General features: G+C 37.3%; 3 protein-coding genes across 4 annotated transcripts in view; 1 reads left to right on the forward strand and 2 right to left on the reverse strand.

The window, feature by feature from the left end:
• Nucleotides 1-1,030: 1,030 nt before the first annotated feature.
• Nucleotides 1,031-9,844, reverse strand: LOC149678822 (uncharacterized). Its single transcript, XM_089835943.1, has 5 exons — nt 9,683-9,844; nt 4,906-5,047; nt 4,631-4,851; nt 4,254-4,564; nt 1,031-1,973 (listed from the first exon to the last, which is right to left on the reverse strand). The coding sequence occupies exons 1-5, from the start codon at nt 9,842-9,844 to the stop codon at nt 1,679-1,681; spliced, it is 1,131 nt and encodes a 376-aa protein (XP_089692069.1). The 3' UTR covers nt 1,031-1,678.
• Nucleotides 9,845-14,804: 4,960 nt separating this feature from the next.
• Nucleotides 14,805-24,902, reverse strand: LOC149678823 (uncharacterized). The gene is made up of 10 exons (XM_089835944.1): nt 24,775-24,902; nt 24,508-24,693; nt 23,810-23,886; nt 23,680-23,746; nt 23,353-23,517; nt 23,149-23,284; nt 22,858-23,078; nt 21,905-22,185; nt 21,681-21,846; nt 14,805-14,960 (listed from the first exon to the last, which is right to left on the reverse strand). The coding sequence occupies exons 2-10, from the start codon at nt 24,535-24,537 to the stop codon at nt 14,805-14,807; spliced, it is 1,299 nt and encodes a 432-aa protein (XP_089692070.1). The 5' UTR covers nt 24,538-24,693; nt 24,775-24,902.
• The window catches only part of LOC149678824 (cytochrome P450 4V2-like), a 48,432-nt gene continuing 38,477 nt past the window's right edge, over nt 14,965-24,919 (forward strand). Inside the window, exon 1 of one of the 2 annotated variants that reach the window (XM_089836763.1) lies at nt 14,965-15,388. The gene's annotated coding sequence lies outside the window, so the exon portion shown is untranslated. Of the gene's footprint in view, nt 15,389-16,411; nt 18,044-24,919 lie in introns of those variants that run through there. The other variant, XM_089836762.1, reaches the window with a different exon arrangement.

Consider the following 24,919-nt stretch of genomic DNA (forward strand, 5'->3'; position numbering starts at 1 on the left):
TCATCCTGACACTGAGAGCACTCTTTGGAGCAGTCAGTGGAAATCGCTATAAGTTTAATTACCGTGAGCGGGATACTTAAGATGCCGTTTGGTGCACAAAACCGGAGACAGAACGATGTTAGAATTGAAAAACGAGAGCATAATAATAATAATAATAATAATAATAATCGCCCATGCGCAGAGAGAAATTTCCCTCTCACTCACAAGGTTGGGGGGTTACAAGTCATGTTTTTTCCCACCTCAGTGAGCATATATGAGGAATCACGGAGGAGACCAAATTCAGAGTTCTGCACGGAGAGGAAAAATCAGATGTTTGTCCAGTATTACGGGCGAGGCTACGGTTAACTACGCTGATCTCTGTTGTGAGCCACTAACCGTCTTTTCGTATTTACCCTTCTTCAATTTCCTAGGTGCGCGTGCAAGAGATATCAGGCTGTGCCGTTAAAGTTCTTTCTTTGACTCTCACGTGAATGACTGATCTCCTCAAAGAGTGACTACGCGAAACGACTTGTGGAAGGTAAGAGATGGGAATCCATAATACGGAATTTTTCTGACACGTTATACAAAGTGCTAAATTACTTTTAAATATTCTAAACATTTAAAAAACACTTGATAATTTAATTGTTTTTCACATTATTCAAGAGTTGAAAATAGAACGCCAGATATATTAATCAAATACGTTAACGTTAGTTTTAGGATTTTTTTTTTTTTTTTTTTTTTTTTTTTGAGGTTTCAATGCGAATAGGGTCTATGGACCGCGGCAAGGATGTGATTAATCAGGTTTCAGGAGGAGTGTAAGCAGGGGAAGGAAAATGAGGTTTACTTGGGAGGTGACGGACGGGGTGTGGGGGTCAAGTCACCTCCGGCGGACACGGGGCAGTCGGCACCTATAGGGTAGGATCGCCGACATGTGTCTTATTCCCTCAAACTTTGCCGCCCAGTAGCTTGGCTTACAGGAGTGCGCCACACTCCCGGCTTAGTTTTAGGATAGTAAAAAATTAAGTCATGAAAGCGATGCCATTATTTATTTATTTATTTAATTGCATGTTTTCTACATTACATTAGAACACTGAAAACTAATGTAGGGTATATTTAGGGACTTTCTATTTACTCTGTTTTGTAGTGAGTCAGAATGCGGAAAGAGAATCTATTAAGGGATGAATGCAGATCATCGTTGAGGGTGTTTCAAAAAATGCGTGAAAGGATCGAACTAGTTTGGTTTATATGGAAAATTAAAGTAGAAAATATTCTTAAACATTTTAACGTCCGGGCTACCGTTTACAAGTTATGTTTAAAGTGTTTCACGAATGGCCCTTTAAATTTAAGTAAGAAATGGAAAGACAGTGCTAATGGAAAATTTTCGCCTCCAAAACGGCCATGGATACCACTTTACTAAGCTCCTACCACCCTTTTGGGAACATTCTGTACAATGTGTAATAGTATTCATATGTATTTGAAAATGTTGCAGAAATGTTTTCTTTCGCAAATAGATAATGTTTATAAACAGCTGACGGTTACAATCGTGTCTTTCATAGTAAAATATATTTTAACATCTGAACCTTCAGTCAGTGAATTTTACACTGATCTTATTAATTGTATGTAGTCAAAACCTGTTCGTACATATGCTAATTATTCTATAGAGAACGGAGTTAATGAATTATGTTCGGAAGGTTATTAACTAGTGATACATTAGATTGTAAAGGTTAACTTTATGGTTATCTCGTCTTAAAGCGTGTCTTTTCGGCTTTGACTTCTTCAACGACATCTGCAGAAGTGTAAATATATTTTCCAAAATCAGAGCCAATAAGACGATCGCGTTTCCCACGAAGTAGATCAATAGGAGGCTTTCAATTTCCTTGACAGATATCGAAGAAAAGTCATCCTGGGGCTTTCTCCATTGAAGGACATCGATGGAGTAGCGAGATTTGTATATAGTTCTGAATGCGAGGTCGTTTTCGGCAAATAACTCAACCCTGAGGATAACAAGGGCAAAAATAATTTTCCAATACTCCGTGTGGTTTCCAATGTGCTAAGTTTGTAAAGCACCCAACAGTGGTCTAAGGCTATATACAGTGTCTGGCATACACTCTAAAGTTACGAAGAGTGCCAGATTAATGCCTGCTGTATTCAATATTCACTGGGTACAGTTTTTTCTTTTCGTAAATCGTTGAAAATAGTAAAAACGCAAAGAAAATATGCGTCTTTAGCCTACCAATTCTTTTCCAAAGATGTCGCTTATGATAGCTACAATAAAGCTACCCTTTCTTTCTAGAAGCTGGCAGTTTAACAGCTTAGTCTTTCAGTTTATGTGAAAGTCTTGCAACACGGTATAGAAAATCGTGGTTGCTGAAGTCTGTGTATGTACACAAAAACTGGTTCTGAAGTCGTAAAACTGGTGTAAGTCAGAAACGATATATACTACTCATACGGGACAATCAAACAATGCGAAATTCTTCATTTCCAGGGCGAGTTCAAAAAGTATTCTACACTTCTACAAACTCTTATAAAATACGTTTCATAATTCCTTTTAGAACTGGAGCTTTATACTGAACTTCAATTCTTCAGCAAAGCTGTCACTGCAGTCCCCTTTGCGATTGCATTATCCAGGTAATCGCGTGCACTGCCTATTCGAGTGCATCCGAATGACTAAATAACTGGGTATCAACGCAGAACGCCATTGGTTATTACATAACCACACGGAGTAAATATGTACTGAAATAACTGAATATAATGACTTACCGGTTCATTTGGATGTGATTAACGACGAAGCCGATCGCTTAAAGGGAGGGTGAAGGGGAAAATCAAGTGATTTTTTTTTCGATTCTTCCACTAATTATAAGACCAGTCTGCATACTGAAACATCCATAAAATAACTACGAGTGATTCTAAAATTCAAATTAGGTTCAGATTTTAAGGATAATTTTAAATAAGGACCTCCGACCAATCACGTAACGCCTTGCACATTTATTAACAAAATTCTCGTGGCACGCTCCTTGTCTCGCGCTACGGTTGTCACGTCGCGTGTGGCGTGCAAATTTTATCAAATCTCGTGATAAATTTCATTCACACGGAACGTGCCACGAGAATTTTGTTAATAAAAGGGCAAGGTGTTACGTGATTTTTATTTTAATTTAAATTTATCCTTAAAATCTGACCGTAATTTGAATTTTAAAATCATTCGGAAGTATTTCCTGAATTTTTCACTATGCAGACTGGTCTTATAATTTGCAGAAGAATCTATAAAAATCACTTGATTTTCCATTTCACCCTCCCATTAATGGAATTATGTTTTTAGAGTAATCATCCAAAAAACACATCCAAAAAACCCACGGATTTCATTCGGTTTTACCAGGAGCAGATGACAAAGGAGTCTCGGACGCTAGCTTCCATAATGTAGAGGGCAATGGGATCCGCGAACGTCACGGTTATTAACCAAAATCATTATGCCAGTGCCACCTCTCGTAGGAAATTTGAGCTTTATTTTCCAACCAATAGCGTGGCTGCAAAGTCTCGAAAGGAGATCTGGGAAATCGCGTCTGGAGCCTCTCTTTAAAAATACGTATCGTATGCTTATAATTAGCCTAGGCTTAACGAGTATTAGAGTTAAAAAATGGATTTCAACGACTTTTTAATCTTTTTTTTAGACTAAAATTGATAATGAAAAGCCCAGCGAGTAACGTATGTACACTATTAAAAAACTAAAATGTGTTTCAGTGCCAAATTTTTCTAAACTTCTTCTTGAATTAAATGATAGCTACAAGAGGTTGGGAAAAGAAACCACTCACGATCTTTTAAAACCCAAAAAGTAAGAGACAGTGATTTCGTTTCCAACCTCTTGTAGCAGTCAATTAATTCCTACCTTTAAGGTCACAAAACGATTACAGCTGTTTGAATAAAGTAATTATATTGTGTTTATTTATGTCGCGATCGGGTAAGACGAACCTCAGTAGCCACCGTTAGTCCGTTATTACAAAAAAAAATTCCCAGCAGACTTTGGTGCCAGATATAATCCACCAAAAGCATCGTCTGCTATAATGTCTGATAGCGCCTCTATGGCAAACGATACCGCTACAGCTGTGACGTACGCGGGTCCCATTGCCCTCTATATTGTGGAAGCTAGCGTCCGAGACTCCTTTGTCATCTGCTCCTGACGCTACTGCTAATTATAAAAAATAGAACGCGATAAAACCCGCCTGGCTGTGCTTTTTCGAACAGCCCTGATGTTTTTGTGACTCGAAATTTAAGTTTCTTACATTCTGTTGACGTTTTCCATGTACTTAGATCGCGAGAAATTGTTGGAAACAGCGAAAACCAAAAGGTTATTTTCTATTGAAGGCGACAAGTAGTATTTCTCGGCGTATTGCAATTTCTCGCTCATTGCTGCGTTTTCCAAGAGCATAACATGAAGGATAAGTGTCGACATGACCATAAACTTTCTATCACGTCCATTGGCTTTCGCAATATCCGCGAACTCTTCTCCCAAAACGGCACTCTCTACAGAGAGCATGGACGTGGGTGGAATTCCATTCAATAGTTTCCCGTATTGCTCCTCGTTTGACCTTGCCTAGATATGCAAATTATTGCATCACAGGTTTCATGAAACGACCCTCGTTAATATAACGACCCTAACCTTTCTGAGTAAGGAAGTGAATTCGTCAGAAGCTTCCCAGAAGAAGACGTTATGGAAATCCTGTTTGACGAGTTCGTCGATGGTGTCCACGGTATCGTAGACTTTCTCTGTAAAATCCGATTTCAGGTTGCCTGATATTTCGAAGAAAATGAAACTGGTGGCTATCAACCAGGACATAGCAGCTATTCGCCACGTGATCGCTTTTTCAACCGACATGAACGCTGTGAAGTCATTTTTGTGATAAATCTCGTTACTTTTAATTTGAAATATCTTACGTTCGTAGAAGAAAATCAGACAGTTTCTCCATAGCATATCAATAAGAGTAAAGATGAACGTGCGGCCATTTTTTTTCCTGGGAGTGGCTAAAGCCAAGATGATTGAAACCGCCAATAGGCTCGTCATCCAAACTAAGGCGAACTGCATTTCAGGGCGAGGACCGTGAGACAGTATGAGTTAATATCAGACATGATTTAAACTATTGTCGGTGCAATTCTGTAACAGTAGCGCCGGTTACCTGAACGATCTACAATTTCGCGCCGGACGCTTTTGTGCGGGTCTCATCATTCGTAAATATAAACCATTATTTAAATTAAACTCAGCCAGGGTTACCTTATTTTTATTATAAATCATTAAAACTATTTTTATTATTAATTCCAATGACGACAGTTTATTTTAAAAAGCATTAAAGGAATGGTTCACCAATAAACGTTTTTGGCTGTAATCCCTTTAATTTCACCCAAAACCAAGATTTCGAGAGTTGGAAAAATTTTACATTAAGTATATTTTAAATTAAATCAAAAATACTAATTGCATTGAGGACCTTATCGCGCCTGTATGGTGCTTTTCCGCAGAGCCAGAGAGAGTGCGATACGTCACTCTCATATATTAATTCAGTCCTCCATCTTATTGGCCGAGGTATCTATAGGACAAGCTTCTACTAAAAAGTAAGCTCGACTATTACCCGTTTGAGCGCTAGACCGGCGACAAGTTACGTTGGTAGCGCCCGTAGAGATAATATGGTAGCGCCGTAGCAAAGGCCTAGTACGCTAGCGAATCGTGGGCTTCGTGGCATATCGTAACCATTTTTATGCAAAATCAGGTCGGGAACAGTATAAATACTAACCGCACACCTAGACAGTCTTTTATAATACAACTTGGCATTTCTGCAATTAATTTTGATTCAAATTGATCAACGAAACGACTAACGAGAGCTAAACATACTTGAAGACTAAGTTGTCAGACTCAAAAAAAAATCCGACCTAAATTCTTCTGCTTGAAGTGCTAAAATCTCATTGGCTAAACGTCTATTTAAACCAGCCAACCATCTGACAGGTCTAGCCAAGCACGACAGTGAAGTTTAGAGATAGGGGTTAATGGTGATGTCCATATAAAATTTTATTTTAATTATAAAATGAAAACTATCGCTTCTATTTTAATTTCAGTAGTACCACTATCTTTATAAAAGTACTATTGACGCCCATTCCTTTAAGCTTTATTATTTTAAAAGATTTCTCCTAGAGTTTAATACGAACCAATTTAATAAAACTCTAATTTCTTAAGTTCATAATTATTAAATATATCTATTATTATTAAAAACTATCTCAATTCTTATTGTACAGTGCACGATTTTTACCTAATTTTTAGGGCGTTTCTCTTTAGTTCTTGCTTAAACGTTTATCCAATAAAAATCCTTTAGTGATAAAATATTGAATACTAGCTGTTACCCTCGGCGTCGCTCGCGTATAATAAGAACTTCCATCAAAATGATATAAAGAATGGGCAGGCCCGGATCAAGCCAATGCGGGGCCCAGGGCAGATTGCTAACGCGAGGCCCCTGATTTTTAGCAGAAATATATTACCTTACACGAAGTTCACTTCTCCCTACCTCGCGCCGGCCATCATCTATGAAGTATTTTTACAGGTTAGAAACGGTACCGTTCCTCCCGAAAAGCGAGGCAGAGAGGTGAAAATAAAAACACTAGCGTCGCGTACTGAGAAAAATGCGCGTAAAACAGGTTTTCTTACAATCGCATCATGGTTGTATCTTATGCAGCGGCTTCTCACTTGCGCGAAATACAGTTGAATCCCGCCGTTTCTAGGAAATGTCAGATTATCTTGGCAGTGGCCATTTATCACAGTTCTCTCTCGAGAGGAAACATTTTTCTCTTCGCGACTAGCGCGCGTCGGGAGGGGAAAAAATTCACGCCTCTTCACTCTTGCAAAGTTTTTTTTTCGGGTTTTATCTTCATAGATGATGTCCACAGTACTAACCATTATTGAAGTGAACTTCGTGTAAGGTAATTAATTTCTGTTTTTAGTATAGGTGAAAAATTCTATATTTATTTATTAATATCGAAATCATTGACAAAATCCTCGAGGCTCGAGGACTTTATGTCAGAATGTCGTCTGCTTATAATATATAGGTTCCACACATAATTGTGGCATGGTCAAATAGATCACGCATTCCCGCTTCACAAAACTGCTAGCGCATCGTCTGCATGGGTTATGACCATTCACGAACGCTTATAATTCTCGTTCTTGGGAAAGTTTTTATGTGGCCTTTACACGCTCAATTTTTTGCGCAATTAAATGGGGACATCTAAAAAATTCATCGTCTTAAAAATTATTCCCAAGACTTTTTACTAATTTACTCCGAAATCCATCAAGATGTTTGAAGCTCAATATTGTGAAAAAACCTTAGAACTTTATTGGACAAATATATTGATTAAATTCAACATGATATATTCAATTGTATTGAATATGTTTTGATCACAGTAAAATTGCTGATGTTGAGTTCTTAGACCGGGTACAATTTTATTGTCCAAACATTACATATAAAGCGTCAAATACACAAACTTTAATGTTATTCAAAAGCGAAATATTGTTCAATTGTTCGAATAACATTTTGCGCGATAAACACTCGTTCAGATTTTTTTACGCAAGTATTGTACAAAATTTACCCTAAATGATGATCAATTTCCAAAAAAAAAATATTGTGGCAATATATTTGAACGTTTTTTTGAGCCAATTATTGAGCGTATACGGTCCCCTTAAGTCCAGTTTTCATTGCAACATGGGCTTTCTATTATGTTCCCAGTGGTATGTTAATGTAAAAAACGTGGGCCCGTTGTTTTAGTTACAAAGTAAAAATTAACGTTATCCAGACTAACTTTTCTGCAAAGTTCAAATCCACAATATTTTTTACGAAATGGAACATCATTTGCAATAAATGTTGCACAATGTTTCCATAAAAACCTGAAAATACATATTGTACGAGTTTCTTATTGCTCAAGGTTATTTGAACAATTGAACGATATTCCGCTTTCGAATAACATTAAACTCTGTGTTTTTGACACCTTATATGTAATCTTTGGACAATAAAATTGTACCCGGTCTATGGACTCAACATCACAGTTTTATTGTGACAAAAATAAATTCAATATAATTCAAATATTTTGTGGAATTTAATCAATATACTTGTCCAATAAAGTTTTAAGGGTTTTTTTCTAAATATTGGCAGGAGCAGATGACAAAGGAGTCTCGGACGCTAGCTTCCATAATGTAGAGGGCAATGGGATCCGCGAACGTCACGGTTATTAACCAAAATCATTACGCCAGTGCCACCTCTCGTAGGAAATTTGAGCTTTATTTTCCAACCAATAGCGTGGCTGCAAAGTCTCGAAAGGAGATCTGGGAAATCGCGTCTGGAGCCTCTCTTTAAAAATATGTATCGTCTGCTTATAATTAGCCTAGGCTTAACGAGTATTAGAGTTAAAAAATGGATTTCAACGACTTTTTAATCTTTTTTTTAGACTAAAATTGATAATGAAAAGCCCAGCGAGTAACGTATGTACACTATTAAAAAACTAAAATGTGTTTCAGTGCCAAATTTTTCTAAATTTCTTCTTGAATTAAATGATAGCTACAAGAGGTTGGGAAAAGAAATCACTGACGATCTTTTAAAACCCAAAAAGTAAGAGACAGTGATTTCGTTTCCAACCTCTTGTAGCAGTCAATTAATTCCTACCTTTAAGGTCACAAAACGATTACAGCTGTTTGAATAAAGTAATTATATTGTGTTTATTTATGTCGCGATCGGGTAAGACGAACCTCAGTAGCCACCGTTAGTCCGTTATTACAAAAAAAAATTCCCAGCAGACTTTGGTGCCAGGTATAATCCACCAAAAGCATCGTCTGCTATAATGTCTGATAGCGCCTCTATGGCAAACGATACCGCTACAGCTGTGACGTACGCGGGTCCCATTGCCCTCTATATTGTGGAAGCTAGCGTCCGAGACTCCTTTGTCATCTGCTCCTGATATTGGCCATTCAACATAATGTTGGGTTTTAATTTGCACAGCAAGTGAAAAGTTTCGGAATGATCTATAAGATGATGAATTTTATAGATGCCCCCCCTAATATTATGCAGCAAAATATTGAGGCTGCATAATCAGAATTCTCGAACAGTTCGATTTTTTGAAATAAATTTAAAGGAAAAATTTTCCAATTCTGAAACGGCCCGGGACGGGGAACCTTTGATATTTAGCGGGGCCCCTTCCAACAGCGGGGCCCTGGGCAGCTGCCCGGTCTGCCTTATGGGCGATCCGGGCCTGAGAATGGGTAGATTTTACTGATGACTAATTTTTTGTAGCACCCTAAGAGCGAAGGCACTCGGCATTGCCCGTCAGCCCGTCGGGACTTTTCACGCGGACATTATTCCATAAAGAAAGGTTTTTAAGTTTCTGGCCGCCATTTAAAAACATGCAACAAATCGAACCCAAAAGACCATTCAGCCCGTCTATAGCTTAAAGGTAACCAGTGTACTAAATATTTGCGAAATCGGTTGATTTGCTGCGGACTTTGTTGCATAGAGAAGATTCTTTTACATTTCTTTGCGCCTTTATTAAGATGGCGGCAAATTGGAAAAATATTTCTTTGTACGCGCCTACTACTTATGAGTAACGTTCCTGCACATTTTCAGCCTTCTAGGTCTAGCGGTTTGGGCTGGGCGTTGATTATCAGTCAGTCTGGACTTAGATATAGAAGATTTACCGGCCCTTCCATGTTGAGGAAAGACAGAGATGGTTTCTTTGTCATTTCCGGGACTGAAGAGACGATGACGGTGGCCACCGAGTCATAGGCGACCGTCATTCTTGCCCTGATTTGAGGAGAAACGAAATTCTCTGCTTGAAGAGGAAACATCAAGAAGTCCATTGTCTGTAAAATGACAAGTTGTCGTCAAGAGGTGATATCTAGTTTATAGGGAGAAGGTATAAATTAGCCACATTTCCAGCTTTATCTCCAGTCCAGACGTAGGTCCGGAGTTAGTCCCCGCCTCTAAATTACAATCAGCATCTCATTGGTTCTTGAAAACTCACGTCAGCGCGACTCTCCGACTGAGGATAGGCGAAATAACCCGGCCTCCTTTTACGTCCCCCTTGCATTTTGAAAGGGGGACTGGGACTATGGCGCGCGAATACTTAGGCATCTTATACCTTTCCCTAACAAACTAGATATCACTTCTTGTTGTCGTTCTTTAACGAGCGCTTTGTCTTTCCCGGCTCTGTATTGAGAAAACTAAATTTTTTTTGTTATCTACGCGGAAGTCTAATAACAATATGTGAAATAACGCGGCGTAATTGCAATGATTGCAATTAAATATTGGGTTATGTTGGATTAAAATGGGAAAAAGGTACTACTGCTTTTCAAGAGTGTTTTCACCTCTGGTAAGTCGCCTCCTTCCCGAAATGCCTTGATATGCTCTTGTGAAAAAGGAAAAAAACCAATGCTTCATGTAAAAAGAAAATTGTTAGCATTCAGGATTTTAATAAACTTCATCTAGACTACCTCAAATTGAACCTTTTACTGTAGAACTCTGTCAGCATATCGTATACTTGAATGGCGGATTCCAAAGCCTTCGTTTCCTAGGGCAGAAATGTGGCTTTTGATAAAAAACATGTTAAGTAAAAAAAATAATAATTTCGCAAATACCTCAATGAACCCAAATCTTATATCGTACATGTCAGTGAAGGCTGTTTGTAACTATCCAAAAACGAATTTTTTGATGAGAATGAGGAATTAGTCAGATTCTCAGGAATTTTTCGTTACTAAACCTAAACCTTCAATACCGATAATTGTAAGGTAACAATAAAACCCTTCAAATACTTCTGGCTACCATTTTCTAAGATGGCCCAGGAATCTTGGATTGGGAAAATATTTCTTAATGAGTAACGACCCTGGATCCTGTGTAAAAAGGTGTGGGTTGTGTGTTGATGAAAAAATCAGTCAGGATATAAATATAGACGGAACAGGAAAATTTGGTCTTGCTGAATTGGTCTCGCTGATTTGGTCTTGGGACTAATTGGACTCTCCGATTTGGTCTTGGGACCATTTGGTCTCGTGATTTTTTGGTCCCGTAACTTTTGGTCTCGTGATTTTTTGGTCCCGTGACTTTTGGTCACGTGATTTTTTGGTCTCGGGACTATTAGGTCTCGTGATTTTTTGCTCTCGGAACTATTTGGTATCGTGATTATTTGGTCTCGTGATTTTACGGTCTCGGAACTATTAGGTCTCGTGATTTTTTGCTCTCGGGACTATTTGGTATCGTGATTATTTGGTCTCGGGAACGGTTTGATGATTATTTGGTTAACTAATTAGTTGCCACATTTTCCAAAACAATGGTCCCAATAATTCGTTGCCACCTTTTCCAAAACAATGGTCCCAATAATTCGTTGCCACCTTTTCCAAAACAATGGTCCCAATAATTCGTTGCCACCTTTTCCAAAATATTTATATTATTGTATTGTTGTTAATAAATTGTTCGTGCTAAGAGGCGGGCTTTTCAAGCTCATTATATAAATAATCTTCTTATCTTTGGTTAGGTTAGGTTTGGTTAGGATTGGCTAGTTTAGTTTAGGTTAGGTTTGGTTTGGTTTGATTAGTTTAAGTTAGATTTAGTTAGTTTAGGTTAGGTTTGGTAAGTTTAGGTTTGGTTAGGTTATGTTTGGTTAGTTTAGGTTAGGTTTGGTTAGTTTAGGTTAGGTTTGGTTGGGTTAGGTTCGGTTAGGTTAGGTCAGATTAGGTTTGGTTTGGTTTGGTTTGGTTGGGTTAAATTTGGCTGAAATAAGTAATTGCTGAAGGGGTGATAATTTCTTAAAACGAGATTTTCGTGTCCAGAGACCAATTTGTCCCCAGACCCAATTTTTCCGGGACCAATGAGTACCGAGACCCAATTGTACCGGCACCAATTTGTCTCGAGACCGAAGTGTCCCGAGAACCATTTGCCCCGAGACCCAATTGTCTCGAGACCCAATTGTCCTGAGAACAAATTGTTCCAAGACCAAATCGGCGAGACTAAGTTCTCGCGGATCGAAATATATATGTTTATTAATGTTAATGTTAAACGTTTAATAAGCTCTGTCCAAAATTGTCTCTTAGAACCTTGGAAATTCTACAGGGCCGGTAGGCCCTTGTAGATATGACTTGATACCGTTTTGTAACGTTAAAGTAATATTCACCCGCTTTTGCTAATTTCCTATGGAGATTAACATGGGTTTTTCGTGATTTTTCCCCACCGATAACTTAAAAACTACAGCGAAGATACTTTTCGGAATTATCTTAAATTAACAATTAAGTATTCAGGGTGTGCTATCGGCCAGCGTGATCAAAACAATTAAGTCTAAGTATGTTAATTTTACTTAATTACAGAAGTACGGCTTTGACCATCGTGATTGGACATAATAATTAGCTAGATCTCTTGGAAAACTCAGTGTCGCTACGTATCTGTGGTGGTTATCACGTCCGCTTCACACGCGGAAGGTCCCAGGTTCGAGCCCTGGTCGATACATGTATTGACCATCGTGATTGGACATAAGAATTAGCTAGATCTACATGTTTTGACCATCGTGGTTGGGCAAAAGAATTAGCTAGATCTCTTGGAAAACTCAGTATTACCACGTATCTATGGTGTAGTGGTTATCATGTCCGCTTCACAAGCGGAAAGTCCCAGGTTCGAGCCCAGGTAGAAACATGTTTTAACCATCTTGATTGGACATAATAATTAGTTAGATCTCTTGAAAAACTTAGACTTACCACGTGTCTGTGGTGTAGTGGTTATAATATATATTTAACAATTATTTCACTTCACTTGGTTTAATAAGGTGACATAGGTAGCGTACTTTTTCCCTACTTTTAAAACCATTAAACTAAGTAATATTAGAAGTTCAATAGATTGTCTAAAAAAGATGTTAAAAGCCACTGTAAATGGTGCATAAATGCTTAATATTTCCTTAATACTTGCAAATAATATTAGTAAATGGCGTGAATTGATCATAGAAATGGGGTTAAAGTACACCCTAAATGATGTCTTTTATGGCACTGGAAAAAACAGCATATATGGTGTTTGAATGCACCATTATATTTCAGAGTGCAAATGTATGACGGTAAAGCAAACATAATTATTCAAAATTTAATTACATTAAGACTGAAGTGACAGATATTATATAAAAACGTCTTGGTTTGGACCAAGGCCGAAAAAACAAACGATATGTGTGAGGTTTATCAATTGACTGAAGTTTCAGATATTGAAATTTTTTTCTAGTTCTTTTTATCCACTCAATCCTTAATCAATATTTATTTCAATCAACTGATTTTACTGTTAATCGATCTAGTCCCTCTAAATTAATTGAAAAAATTACATATCTACGCTTTTTCAAGAACAATTAATTTCATGATAAAATGTTTTCGAAAATGTAATTGTTCTTGAAAAAGCGTAGATATGTAATTTTTTCAATTAATTTAGAGGGACTAGATCGATTATCAGTAAAATCAGTTGATTGAATTAAATATTGATTAAGGATTGAGTGGATAAAAAGAACTAGAAAAAAATTTCAATATCTGAAACTTCAGTCAACCTCACACATATCGTTTGTTTTTTCGGCCTTGGTCCAATATTAATAAGGAATCGAAATAAATTGTATTAAAAATTCGTTGGCCGTTATGGTGAACTAGTGGGTGTACCTCGTATGAGCAGTTCCCGGTAGAGCAGTTCTCGAAATAGCAACCGCGATTCCAAAAAAACAGCGGTGTTTTTCAAAACTGCTGTTTTAGAAATAGCGGCTGCTATTTTGGGAAACAGCAGTGTTTGTGGCGTGTTTTGCGCATTTCTTAACAATACAGTTGTATTCGTTGGTTTCAAAAACTACCTTTTTCTGTGATCATTTAATCAGTAATGTGACCTACTAACGGATCGTGTTTATGAATATTTTTAAAAGTACACTTAAATATTGTACTATTCTTCAGGCTGTATCATTTTACAATTCTCATACCAGGATAGAAAAATAATTCGAGAAAGGTTATTTTATTTCAGAAGTAGATAATTGTAAATAGTAATTTTTTGGAAAAGGCATATTATAATTCGAGAAAGGTTATTTTATATCGGAAGTAGATAATTGTAAACAGTAATTTTTTGGAAAAGGCATTTTATAATTCGAGAAAGGTTATTTTATTTTGGAAGTAGATAATTGTAAACAGTATTTTTTTGGAAAAACAATACTATTATTTGGGAAGTCAATGAAGATAAACAACACTAATTTTAAAATATTACTAACCTAGACTAACCAAACGAAACAAATCCTAACCTGACCTGACCTAATACTATTTAGTTGAAATAATCATCTTTAACCTAACCAAATTATCCATATCTGACCTAGCTCTTTTGAGTTCATATAACCCAGCTGGGCCAGCTTGCACCATAATAAACAACTATCGTTTTTCGCATATCTGTTTTTCCGCTCTTTAGAGGACCGCTATTATGAAATCCGCTCATACGGGAACTGCTGTTATGAGGACCACTATTATGAAATCCGCTCCTACGGGAACTGCTCATAAGAGGGCTTCCCGAACTGGTTACATTGTAACGCTGGAATTTACATTCATGAAAATAGGAATTTATATTCATGAAAATACTCGCAGATAAATGAAATAAATTCATTAATTCGAAATCTAACCCTTCAGTAAGCACCTGGTTGGGCCAAGTTGACCCGTACCAGGTTAAGTTTTCACTAGCTGGGCCCTTTTCCTAATTCGTCACGATACTATTATAATAACCGCGAAGAAAGCTATTCATACACGAGAAAAGATAAGGTTGTCAAAGGTCTTCTTTATAGTGTTAGTATCATTGAACTTTATAACTTATATTGTCGGGAAAAACGATGTACGCGAGAAGACGCGGTCCGAAGGGAGATGAATAGAACGGAGAGGTCAACAAAACTTTGGCCTGGCGGTAAAAAAGCGTAGGGTTGACCTCCATGAAAGAAGAAACACCTGGATGCTAAGTAAGAAGAAAGAGAGTAGTTTTCGTTTTTGGACTAAGCAGAAAGACACGAGGCTTGGGAGGAAGAAGTTGACGAAAACGCCAGGGCTGGAACCAAAAAAGGATAAAAGAACAAAGTACTCGTGTTCGAGATCAAGTCACCCTCGGCCCTAACGTGTCCAAAAATAATACCGAACGCGTCGAGAAACGAAAGATAGACGTCATCCCCGTTCGAGTCCTAAAACAACGTAGCGAACCATATCAACGGCCGGGAACTATTACCGGTGTACGAGAACACCTCGCTGCCATCAATTAAATAATTGCGGGATGATTATAAGTGCCGTAACCAAAAGCTTCAACCACGGATACCATTAAGTGCGCGCCTCACCGGAGATTTGCTACTAGACGGTCCCAACATTCGGACCAGGAAAAGCCTTAAGTACCCGGTACACCGTACCACCCCGTTACTCGGGTTATCTCTTTTAATTAGTAAAGAAAATAACAGACTGTAGTAGTAGCTAGATATTCTCGAGAATAGATTATTGGCCAATTGAGTGTAGACTAATAACTGTGCATGCTAATTATTTTATCGCGGTAACGTCTCATTTTAAAAGTGTGCATGTAAATAATTTTATCGCGGTAAAGTCCATTTTCTTTAAAAGTGTGCATGCAAATTGTTAAGAACGGAACATTAAATATTATTCTTTTGGCAACCTTAAATTAGGCGTCTTGATATGCGTAAATTAACTTAGAAAAGACATTCCCCTAGACTAACGACCTACTTTGATATATTACAATTTACTTTAACCGCAAGCCCCAATAGTGAAAGCTTGGCGGGTACCCGGATTCATAACATTACGGTAGCCACCCCAGTACAAAAGGAAATCGCTACAACATTAAAACTGCGTTTCCAAATAAATATGTTTAAATATCGTTTTATGAATTTCCAACTAGGCCATAGACCTCCCACCAAATACGCGTTACATCCGGGGATGTGAGAAGGCTGTAAATCGGGGCGGGAATAGCTTGGTTGCGTTCTGAAAATGAACTATATCAGGCTGAGAAATAAGGCGTGGCACTGGTCATATGTCCACTTTAAAAATTGCCTGGGCCAGTTTAAAAATTAAATGATTGGGAGTCTAGTGGCCCTGTGGCCATATAATTATTTATAACATTCCAAGGTTTCACCATTTTAAGTGGCTAATGTCCAGTTTTAAAGTGCTTTGGCTCTACTGGCCATATGAACAGTTTAAATTAACACTTATTTCTCAGCCTGAACTATATCTCTCCCGAGAATACAAGGCTGGACGGTTACAAGCCATATTTTTAGCCACATAGTAGGATTTACTCCCATTTAACCCAAACCGTTTCTCCCAATTCCCATATCTCCCAATCCCATTTGACCCAACACTATGTCTTTTCCCCCAATTTCATTTCTCCCAATTCAGCATAAAACATATGTTAATAAATTCAAAGAGAATTTTTTGGTTTTATTAACAATGATATGTTTTACATATTCAGTTTAGTTTGAATTTCCATTTTATGATTTCTATATATTCAAATGGAGTTTTTCTCCCCGCATCCAGTTCCCTTTTTAGTTGTTTTATTCTTTCCTCCTGAATCTTGTATTTTCTGTTTGGTGGTCGAACAGGTTACCCCCCGTTTCACCCAATTTAAAACACCCAATTCCCAGTTCTCCTATTCCAATTAACCCAATATTGCATACCCAAAAAGACTCAAATAGAGTAGAATTTGATGGTTTTATTTATTTATTTTTTCATTTCATAAGGGATACACTTACTTGAAGTGTATAACCGCTCCAAAGAGGAAGAGACATCCTCCTAACCAAACCAAACCTAACCTAAAATAACTTAACAGTAATGTTTTGGAAAAGGCATATTATTTGAGAAGTCAATGAAGCTAAACGTCAATATTTTGGAAAAGGCGTAACATAGTTAAATGATTTATAAAATATTACTAACCTAACTTATCCAAACCAAACCTAACCTATCATAACAGTAATGTTTTGGAAAAGGCATATTATTTGAGAAGTCAATGAAGTTAAACATTAATATTTTGGAAAAGGCATATTATTTGAGAAGTCAATGAAGTTAAACATTAATATTTTGGAAAAGGCATATTATTTGAGAAGTCAATGAAGTTAAACATTAATATTTTGGAAAAGGCGTACCATAGTTAAATGATTTATAAAACACGAACTTTCTCGTGGATCTAGCAGAAAAATATAATACATTTAGAATAACACTTCACATTAATTGGTAGGAAAATTATTTAACCTAACCTAACCTAACCAAACCAAACCAAACCAAACCAAACCTAACCAAACCTAACCAAACCTAACCTAACCTAACCAAACCTAACCAAACCAAACCTAACCTAACCAAACCAAACCTAACCTAACCTAACCTAACCTAACCCAACCTAACCTAACCTAACCCAACCTAACCTAACCTAGCCCAATCTAACCTAACCCTAGCCCAATCTAACCTAACCCTAGCCCAATCTAACCCAACCAAACCTAACCTAACCTAACCCAACCTAACCTAACCTAACCTATTCGCATTAAAAATAATCAAAGTCGTTTTGAAAGCAACCCTTTGTAGCATAAAATATTAGACGAAACCATTCGATTGGGAGAAATGAGAATTGAATAGTTTGGGATAAAAATTCCGATTGGGAAATATAAGATTGGGAGAACTGGGAATCGGAAAGTTTGGGATAAAAATGTATTTTGGGAAACACAGAATTGGGAGAAATGGGACCATACCCATAGTAGTATACGATGAGGCTCTTAGTTTGATCTGCCCTGTTGTAGTAGTGCCACAGTCCTGCCTTTGGCAGTATCGTTCGTCATTTTTGAACGTCGAGAGAAAATATTTTTCTTTTTAGTTAACGTTACAGTTCACAGGTGGAGTTTTAAACTTAATGCAGGGAAGAAATTTTTTTTTAACTTTCCTTCCTCCACGGAGAATCGAACCGCGGACGTTTCACTTGCCAGCCCCTGCCAGTACTAAACAGCCTCGCCCAAAATCGCTTGTTAAGAAACGGTCTCGAATAAAGCGCTATACTCGGAGAGAGAGGTTTGTCACAGGCACCGTCCCTTTCTCTCTTTCTCTCTATCTCTTCAACTAGGAGTCATGATCCTATCCGAGGCCAGGAGATATAACTTCACGGTTGGAGAGGCAAAAGCATATTAAATAAATTTTTACCGACCGGGCAGAAGTTTTTATCGCTGTTTAGGGTAGGGCATCGAGGGGCTATTCACTCTGATTTTATGCATGGTAAATCATTTAAGCATTGTAAAAGATAGCGTTATTCACTCATTAGGGTAAGGTATAGAGGGGTTATCCGCTCATTAGGGTAGGTATAGAGGGGCTATTCACTCGTACGATGGGGCTACTATTACGAGCCCTTGGGTCGACTTGTTCTTTTCGAAGCGGGTATCTGAGCAAAATGCCTTGTGGAACGAAAGGGATGCGAATCCTTAATACATTACTATTTATTAGGCCTGTGTGAGTACTCGATCAAAGGCGAGTACTCGACTCGAGACTTGAAAATAAATATTTTAGGACTTGAGAATAATTTCGAGTCCTCAAAAATCCTCGAGGAGGACTCGAACCGAGGTTTAACACCATATCAAGTCCAAAAATATTTACCATGGATAAAGAATTTATTCTTCTTTCGTCTCTTGTCAGCACGCACAAATCTACATTACATAGTGGCCTAGCTTTCCCGTGCTGACAACCGAAGGTGCAACAAAGTATATATCGAATAAGCTGCCTTCGGAGATAGGGAGTTGCCTACCCTCTAGCCTGAAAACAAATTTCCTCACGCTCATCCTTTATCCATGTATTTCCCCTGAACTCGGTGACCCGGAATTTCAAGTAAAGCGTGGCATCTAGTGGGGTTTTACCGATTTAGATTTTAGAGAAGACAGGTGATTGGACAAAAATTTGACGTCAGCTAGAACAAACCAAAACCAAAAGTTAAGATTATGTTTATTGACGTTTCTTACTTTTTATATCCAAGCTGTGATATTTGAACAAATGAAGAGTAAAAAAGAAAAAGATTTGAAAATAGTTATCCTTGATTTTGACATGAAATAATTTATTAGTACTCGACTGGGACTTGATATAATTTATCAGGACTCGACACTGGGCTTGAGACGTAGTTTTGAAGCTGACTTTAGGACTCGAGGACTCGGTACCATTTATAAGACTCGACTCGAGATTCTATAAGAGCTTTTTTAGGACTCGAGACTCGACTCGAAGCCCAAAAAACTGGACTCGCACAGGCCTACTATTTATACATAGTCATGATTTCTTTGGACTTAGACGCAGGGGCGACGTAAGTGACATTTGCATTGTAAAACGTTAATGGACGACGTTGGTATTATCAGCTATCTTTGAATTTCTTTTTAATTAAAAGATTCTAACCTCAATTATTCCCATCTGCAAATCTTTCGTGTTTACAGATGATTTTTTGAAATGTTATTTAACACGGGAAACAAACATTTGGTTGTATTTGGTGTTCTATATTTCACCATAAACCACTCGACGCGCACTGTCTAATAATATTTTCAAAGAGTTGATATTTAACTTTCAGTTATTTATTGCAAATTATATTCCGTGCGTTCGTTTGGCAATTAGGACGTGGTTTTCCGCATTGCGGGTAAGGAAATTATCTTGAATTCAGACGTTAATCTTACTTAAATCGATAGCACTTTATAGCGGCCTTTTGAAAGTTTCTTGGCAAACGCTCATATTTCACCAGATTATACTTCCTGCGTGCTTCTGGTAAAAGTAACTTTATTTTTGGCATTGCAGGCGAGAGAAACATTAGTGAGTTAAACCGTTAAATTAAATCGACCCGACTTAACGTGAGGGCAGCGGCTCCTAAAGTTTTAACTCTCAAAGTTCGTATTAAATTACCTTAATTTTCAAAAGATTATAACTATCCCAATTTTAACTTCACTTCCTTTATTTTCCGCTTGTCGAAAGTTGCCGTAAATCAATCGACCCGACTTCGTGCCAAGGCGAATGTGAAAAGGGTAAAGCTACGCTCGAGTAAGTTGAGACCAAAATAGAACTCCAACTAACCAAACTTAACAATTTTTATTTTTTTCTTTTCATTTTAAGCAAAATCATATATGGCTTAAATTTAATATTATTATTATCAATTGTAATGCCTTTTTACAATTTTTCAGGGGCTATTGAATAGAACGAAAATGCTGAGCGTTTTCACGGTTCTCAACATTCTAAGTTGAAGAGTTATCTTTGTAGGATTGAAGAGTTCGCAATTCTCATTGAGTTTGATCGTACCAGAAGTAAATAGGGGGAAGTACTCTACATATTGCCCGAAATTATTTTCATTTCGTCTGTGCAGGTTGTACGATTTTAGTTAGCTTTATGACCGTGTAGTGGCGAGTGTAAAAAAATGTTTCTCGATAAGTTGCCTCTCTCTGATTGGATTAGTTTAAATTTTGCGACGCAAACCGTGTTTCTACGGGAAAAGGACGCCTTACACTAACTAAAACTGGAGATACCTATTTCCTATATTTACTACTGATTTTACCTTTGACTTAATTCAACAAAACGTACAATTCAAAAACCAAATGTGATATTATTTCTCCTTCGCTCTATCATTCATATCTTAAATAAAATATAGGCTTACCTCTGAAATTATACAAATACATGGATCAGAATATTTAAATTTTCGATTCGTGTAAGTCGTATCTTAACTGTAACACCCTCATTACGTTTTGAACTAACGTCTCCACAGAACTCCAAACTCGTCTTTAAATAGTTGTTATACCCGCCAAATGTTTCAGTTTAGGATCCAGATTCCCAACCCTCATTCGTCCCAATTGCAAGACTAAGTAGTGGGCTTTAGGTTCAATTCTGGCCTAATGTGTGCTTGTAACGTCGCGTTGTATTTCTCTCAAATTTCGCTAAAATGCATAATTCTTTTCGAGCCAATTTTATTTTCGATATAAACCAAGTCATTTACACCTACACCTATTTCATTTAAATTTAAGAAAAAGGCAGGCTACTTTATTTATATTTAAGCAAAATTACATCTATTTTATTTCGATATAAGCCGAAATATCTGTTTAAAGATTTTGTTTTAAGTACAAGTATTTTTTCAGAAATTAATATATTACTTTCTAAACAGAAGCATTTATTTTCTGAAATTTATATTTCGTTTTAAGCATAAACTTAAATACAATTTTATTTTTATTTTTTTTTAAGCAATATAATTTACCTATATTCACAACATACGTTTTTTAACATAAAGAAAAAAACGTATTATGGATTCCCAACTAGACACAAAATCCGGAAACCAAATACGCGTTACACACGCGATTGTGAGACGGCTGTAAATCAAGGCGGAAATAGCTAGTCCACGTAACGTGGGGGAATGGACTAATATCTCTCCAGAGAATCCTTAGTGGTGCGATTGAAATTTTGCCCATGCGCAAAGAGCAAAACTCGAGTTTCCCTCTCACTCACAATGTTAGGGGTTGTAACTTGTAAGTCATATTTTGCTTTCACTTCAACGGGAGACTAAGTGAAATCCGTCGTGGAAGGTAAGAGATTGGAATTCATAATGAAGGTGAAGTGCGCGTGAACGTCGTCTTGAGACCTTCACTACTGTTCTCGACTTCTTCAAAGCCTGCAGAATATATAAAGCATATTCCAATACTAAAGCTAATACCGTGATGACGTTTCCCACGTAGTACAGAGAAAGAAGGCTTTCGATTTCCGTAACGGATATCGGAGAAAAATCATCCTCTGGTTCTTTCCATTGGATGTGATCCATCGAGTATCGCGCTTTGTAAAAGTGATAAAACAAGAGGTCGTTTTCTCCGAGTAATTCAATACTGAAACAAAGATCACGTGTTAAAAGTGACAGTAGCCTCTTTGTTTCGTTAGTCTTACATCAGGTTGACTTTCTCCATGAGTTCTGATTGCGAGAAATTGTAGGAAACAGCAAAAGTCAAGGGTTTACTATCTATAGGCGGGGAAAAGTAATATTTGTTCGCGTATTGTATTTTATTAACTATTCTTTTATTTTCAAGCAGAAGGAATTGAATTATAAGTGTCCCAACGACCATGAACTTCCTGTTGTCACCGACGCTTTCCGCGACGTTGACAAACTCGTCTCCGACAACCCCGTTTAGAATCGGAAGTATTGAACTTTTTGGGATGGACACGTTAACCTAGAAATGAAATTTATAGTTCTGTTTAAATCATTCAGTAATAATAAAAGACTAAAATATTCATTAGCTTTTTTGGTCTGAATCCAATAGTTGGTTTTATAAAAGAGGAGGAGCTTATAGAAAAAAAGGGTGCCCTCGACGTCATTATCTACGTCATTTCGCTAGTGCGAATGAAAGCCGACAATTTCCATGAAGCATATCCCACTCAATCACTCTGGCTATACTCCAGCAACAAGAGTGATAGAGTGGGCTATGTTTAAAATGAATACTTTCTTATTTCCGGTTCATACTGATTGCTTTATCGCGAGCGTGCGAAACGGCTAAGGCTTATTTATTCACATTCATTTTAAAATTAAATTAAGATAATTAATGTAAATCAGTGTTCAATTTGGTATTATAATTAGATTATATGGATTTATCTTTCTCGCCTGATGTGGTGGCTTCCAAAAATTCGATGGTCAAGTTTTAAACTAATCAAAGCGACTGGCCCTTAAACCTTTCTTGAAAACAGAAATTCAACCCTGCAATACATCTTGGTCACATGACTTAGAGACGAAGCTACATTCCAACAAGAGGGTCAAGGCCATAAGGTTTTCTTTTTTTTTTCATAAAACTAATTATCAAAGGACGTAAAAGTTCGGTTGAAGTCAAACTAGGGTGGACGACGCTTACCTTTCTGAGCAAGGAATCTAATTCGTCCGAGTCCTCCCAAAACCAGACGTTATGTAAATCCTGTTGGAGGAGCTGGTCGATGGTGTCAACCGTATCATAGTCCTTCTCGGTGAAATCCGACTTCAGGTTGCCTGATATTTCGAAGAAAATAAAAGTGGTCGCGATCAACCACGACATGGCCGCCACGCGCCAAGCGATCCTTTTCTCAACACGGTTGTAAGCTGTGACCAAAAATGCGAGTTGCCTTTCAAGTACAGATTTATTACACCTTTTAAATTGGAAGGAGCTTACGTTCGAAGAAAAAGAGGAGCAAATTCTTCCAGATCATGTCGACAAAAGTAAAGACGAACGGTCGGCCGTTTTTGGGCATGACCAAAGCCAAAATTATCGAAACTGCCAACAGACTCACAATCCAAGTTATCGAAAACTATAATTAATGTTCATAAAACTGTTATTGTACTTCCTTGTAATAACAAGTAGCATTGTCCATGTTACTTGTCGTTCCATGTTGAGGAAAGACAGAGATGGTGTCTTCGTCATTTTCGGGATTGAAGAGATGATGTAGGTCGACACAGAGTTATAAACACTCGTCACTCGACATACCATCTCGGGTGTAGCGAAACGATCGACTTGTATAGGAAAAAGTACCATGTCCATTCTCTGCAAAAAGGATACGTTTAAAAATGAAATAAACATATTATATCTGATCAAGTAGTGTCCTATAGTTTGGGTGCGGAGACTTCTTAAGAGCGATTATCATTTAGATTTGATGTGCCTTATCTGAGGGATCCCCAAAAACCCATTGTGCAATCTTTATATTACCAGTGGTAAATCTTTCCGGGTTCGCACAGTGTTTAACTCATCCAAAGGTACGGGCACAAAAATGAGACTTGGAATAAAGTATAAACATTATTTAGATAAAACGATAAGAAGAAGTGTCACACAATTCTACCTAATGTTAAACCTTTTACTGAAAAACTCCGTCACCGCAGCGTAGAGACTGTCGGCGATATCAAAACCCTGAGTGTCCTGTGAGAAAAAAAATTATTTATGCAATCCAAATTGACCAATGAAATTTTCGTGATTAATCTCAGTTTCTGGATATCGAGTCGCGTTGAAAGATGTATTAGAGATTATTGCTGCGGAATTTTACAGTGGCGTCGCTAGGCTTTTTTGGGGGCTATAGCCCCCCTCCCAATTTTCAAAGTTAGTCCCCTCAAAATAATCCGTAAACCCTACCAAAAATTGCTTGTAACCCCCTAAAATTCTATAGCAATATAGTGTAAAAAAATTATAATGATAAGTTCGTTAAGTTTCATCTTTGTAGAGCTGAATTTCAATATCAAACAGTAGTGAAGACTAAAAGCAAACGAAAACTAAACTTAAGACAAGTAAAACTCTTTCATCCACAATTGTCTCATAGTCAATAACTCGGTTCTGTACTCTTTATCAATAAAGGTTTGTATATCTTTAAAATACGAATAATTGCACGTAGACACAGATTTTCGGATAGTTATAAAGGTCTCTACACATGTTTCAATGAACCAATTATGCAAAATTTTGTTATTTATTTCCTATAACAACTTTCAAGCAGTTTGTCTGCTCCCAATTTCAAATCCTAGCAACGCTACTGTGCGGAAATATTCTTACCTCGATTATTCCCATTCGAATATCACCCATGTTGAATGATTTGTAATTCAGACTGTTGAAAGCGGCGTGGTGCAAAAGAGATTTTTTTTCTCTTGGATTTTAGTTACACTGTTCAGCCAACAAAAGAAAAAACAAAAATACTCTGAGACGATTTCTGTTTATGGCCAAAGTAGGTGCGCAGGTGCGCTAGCACAAAGTATTGGTAAATCAAGACCGCTGAAGTAACGAGACGGGTTTACTATTTTCGCAACATTTATATTTATCTACCTTTACTTTCAGCAGGTTATTTCTTGCATTCCAAATTTAGTGTTGACTTAGGAGGGGTTTTTTTTGGTTGTTGTTACGTAAAAATATTGACTTTATGTTACGCATTGCCGTTTTAAGTTAAGTAAATATATAAGTAGTGATAGCT

Source organism: Phalangium opilio, unplaced genomic scaffold (assembly GCF_054372755.1).
Source record: "Phalangium opilio isolate 3A_F unplaced genomic scaffold, DU_Popi_V2 ptg000042l_1, whole genome shotgun sequence".
NCBI lineage: Eukaryota > Metazoa > Arthropoda > Arachnida > Opiliones > Phalangiidae > Phalangium > Phalangium opilio.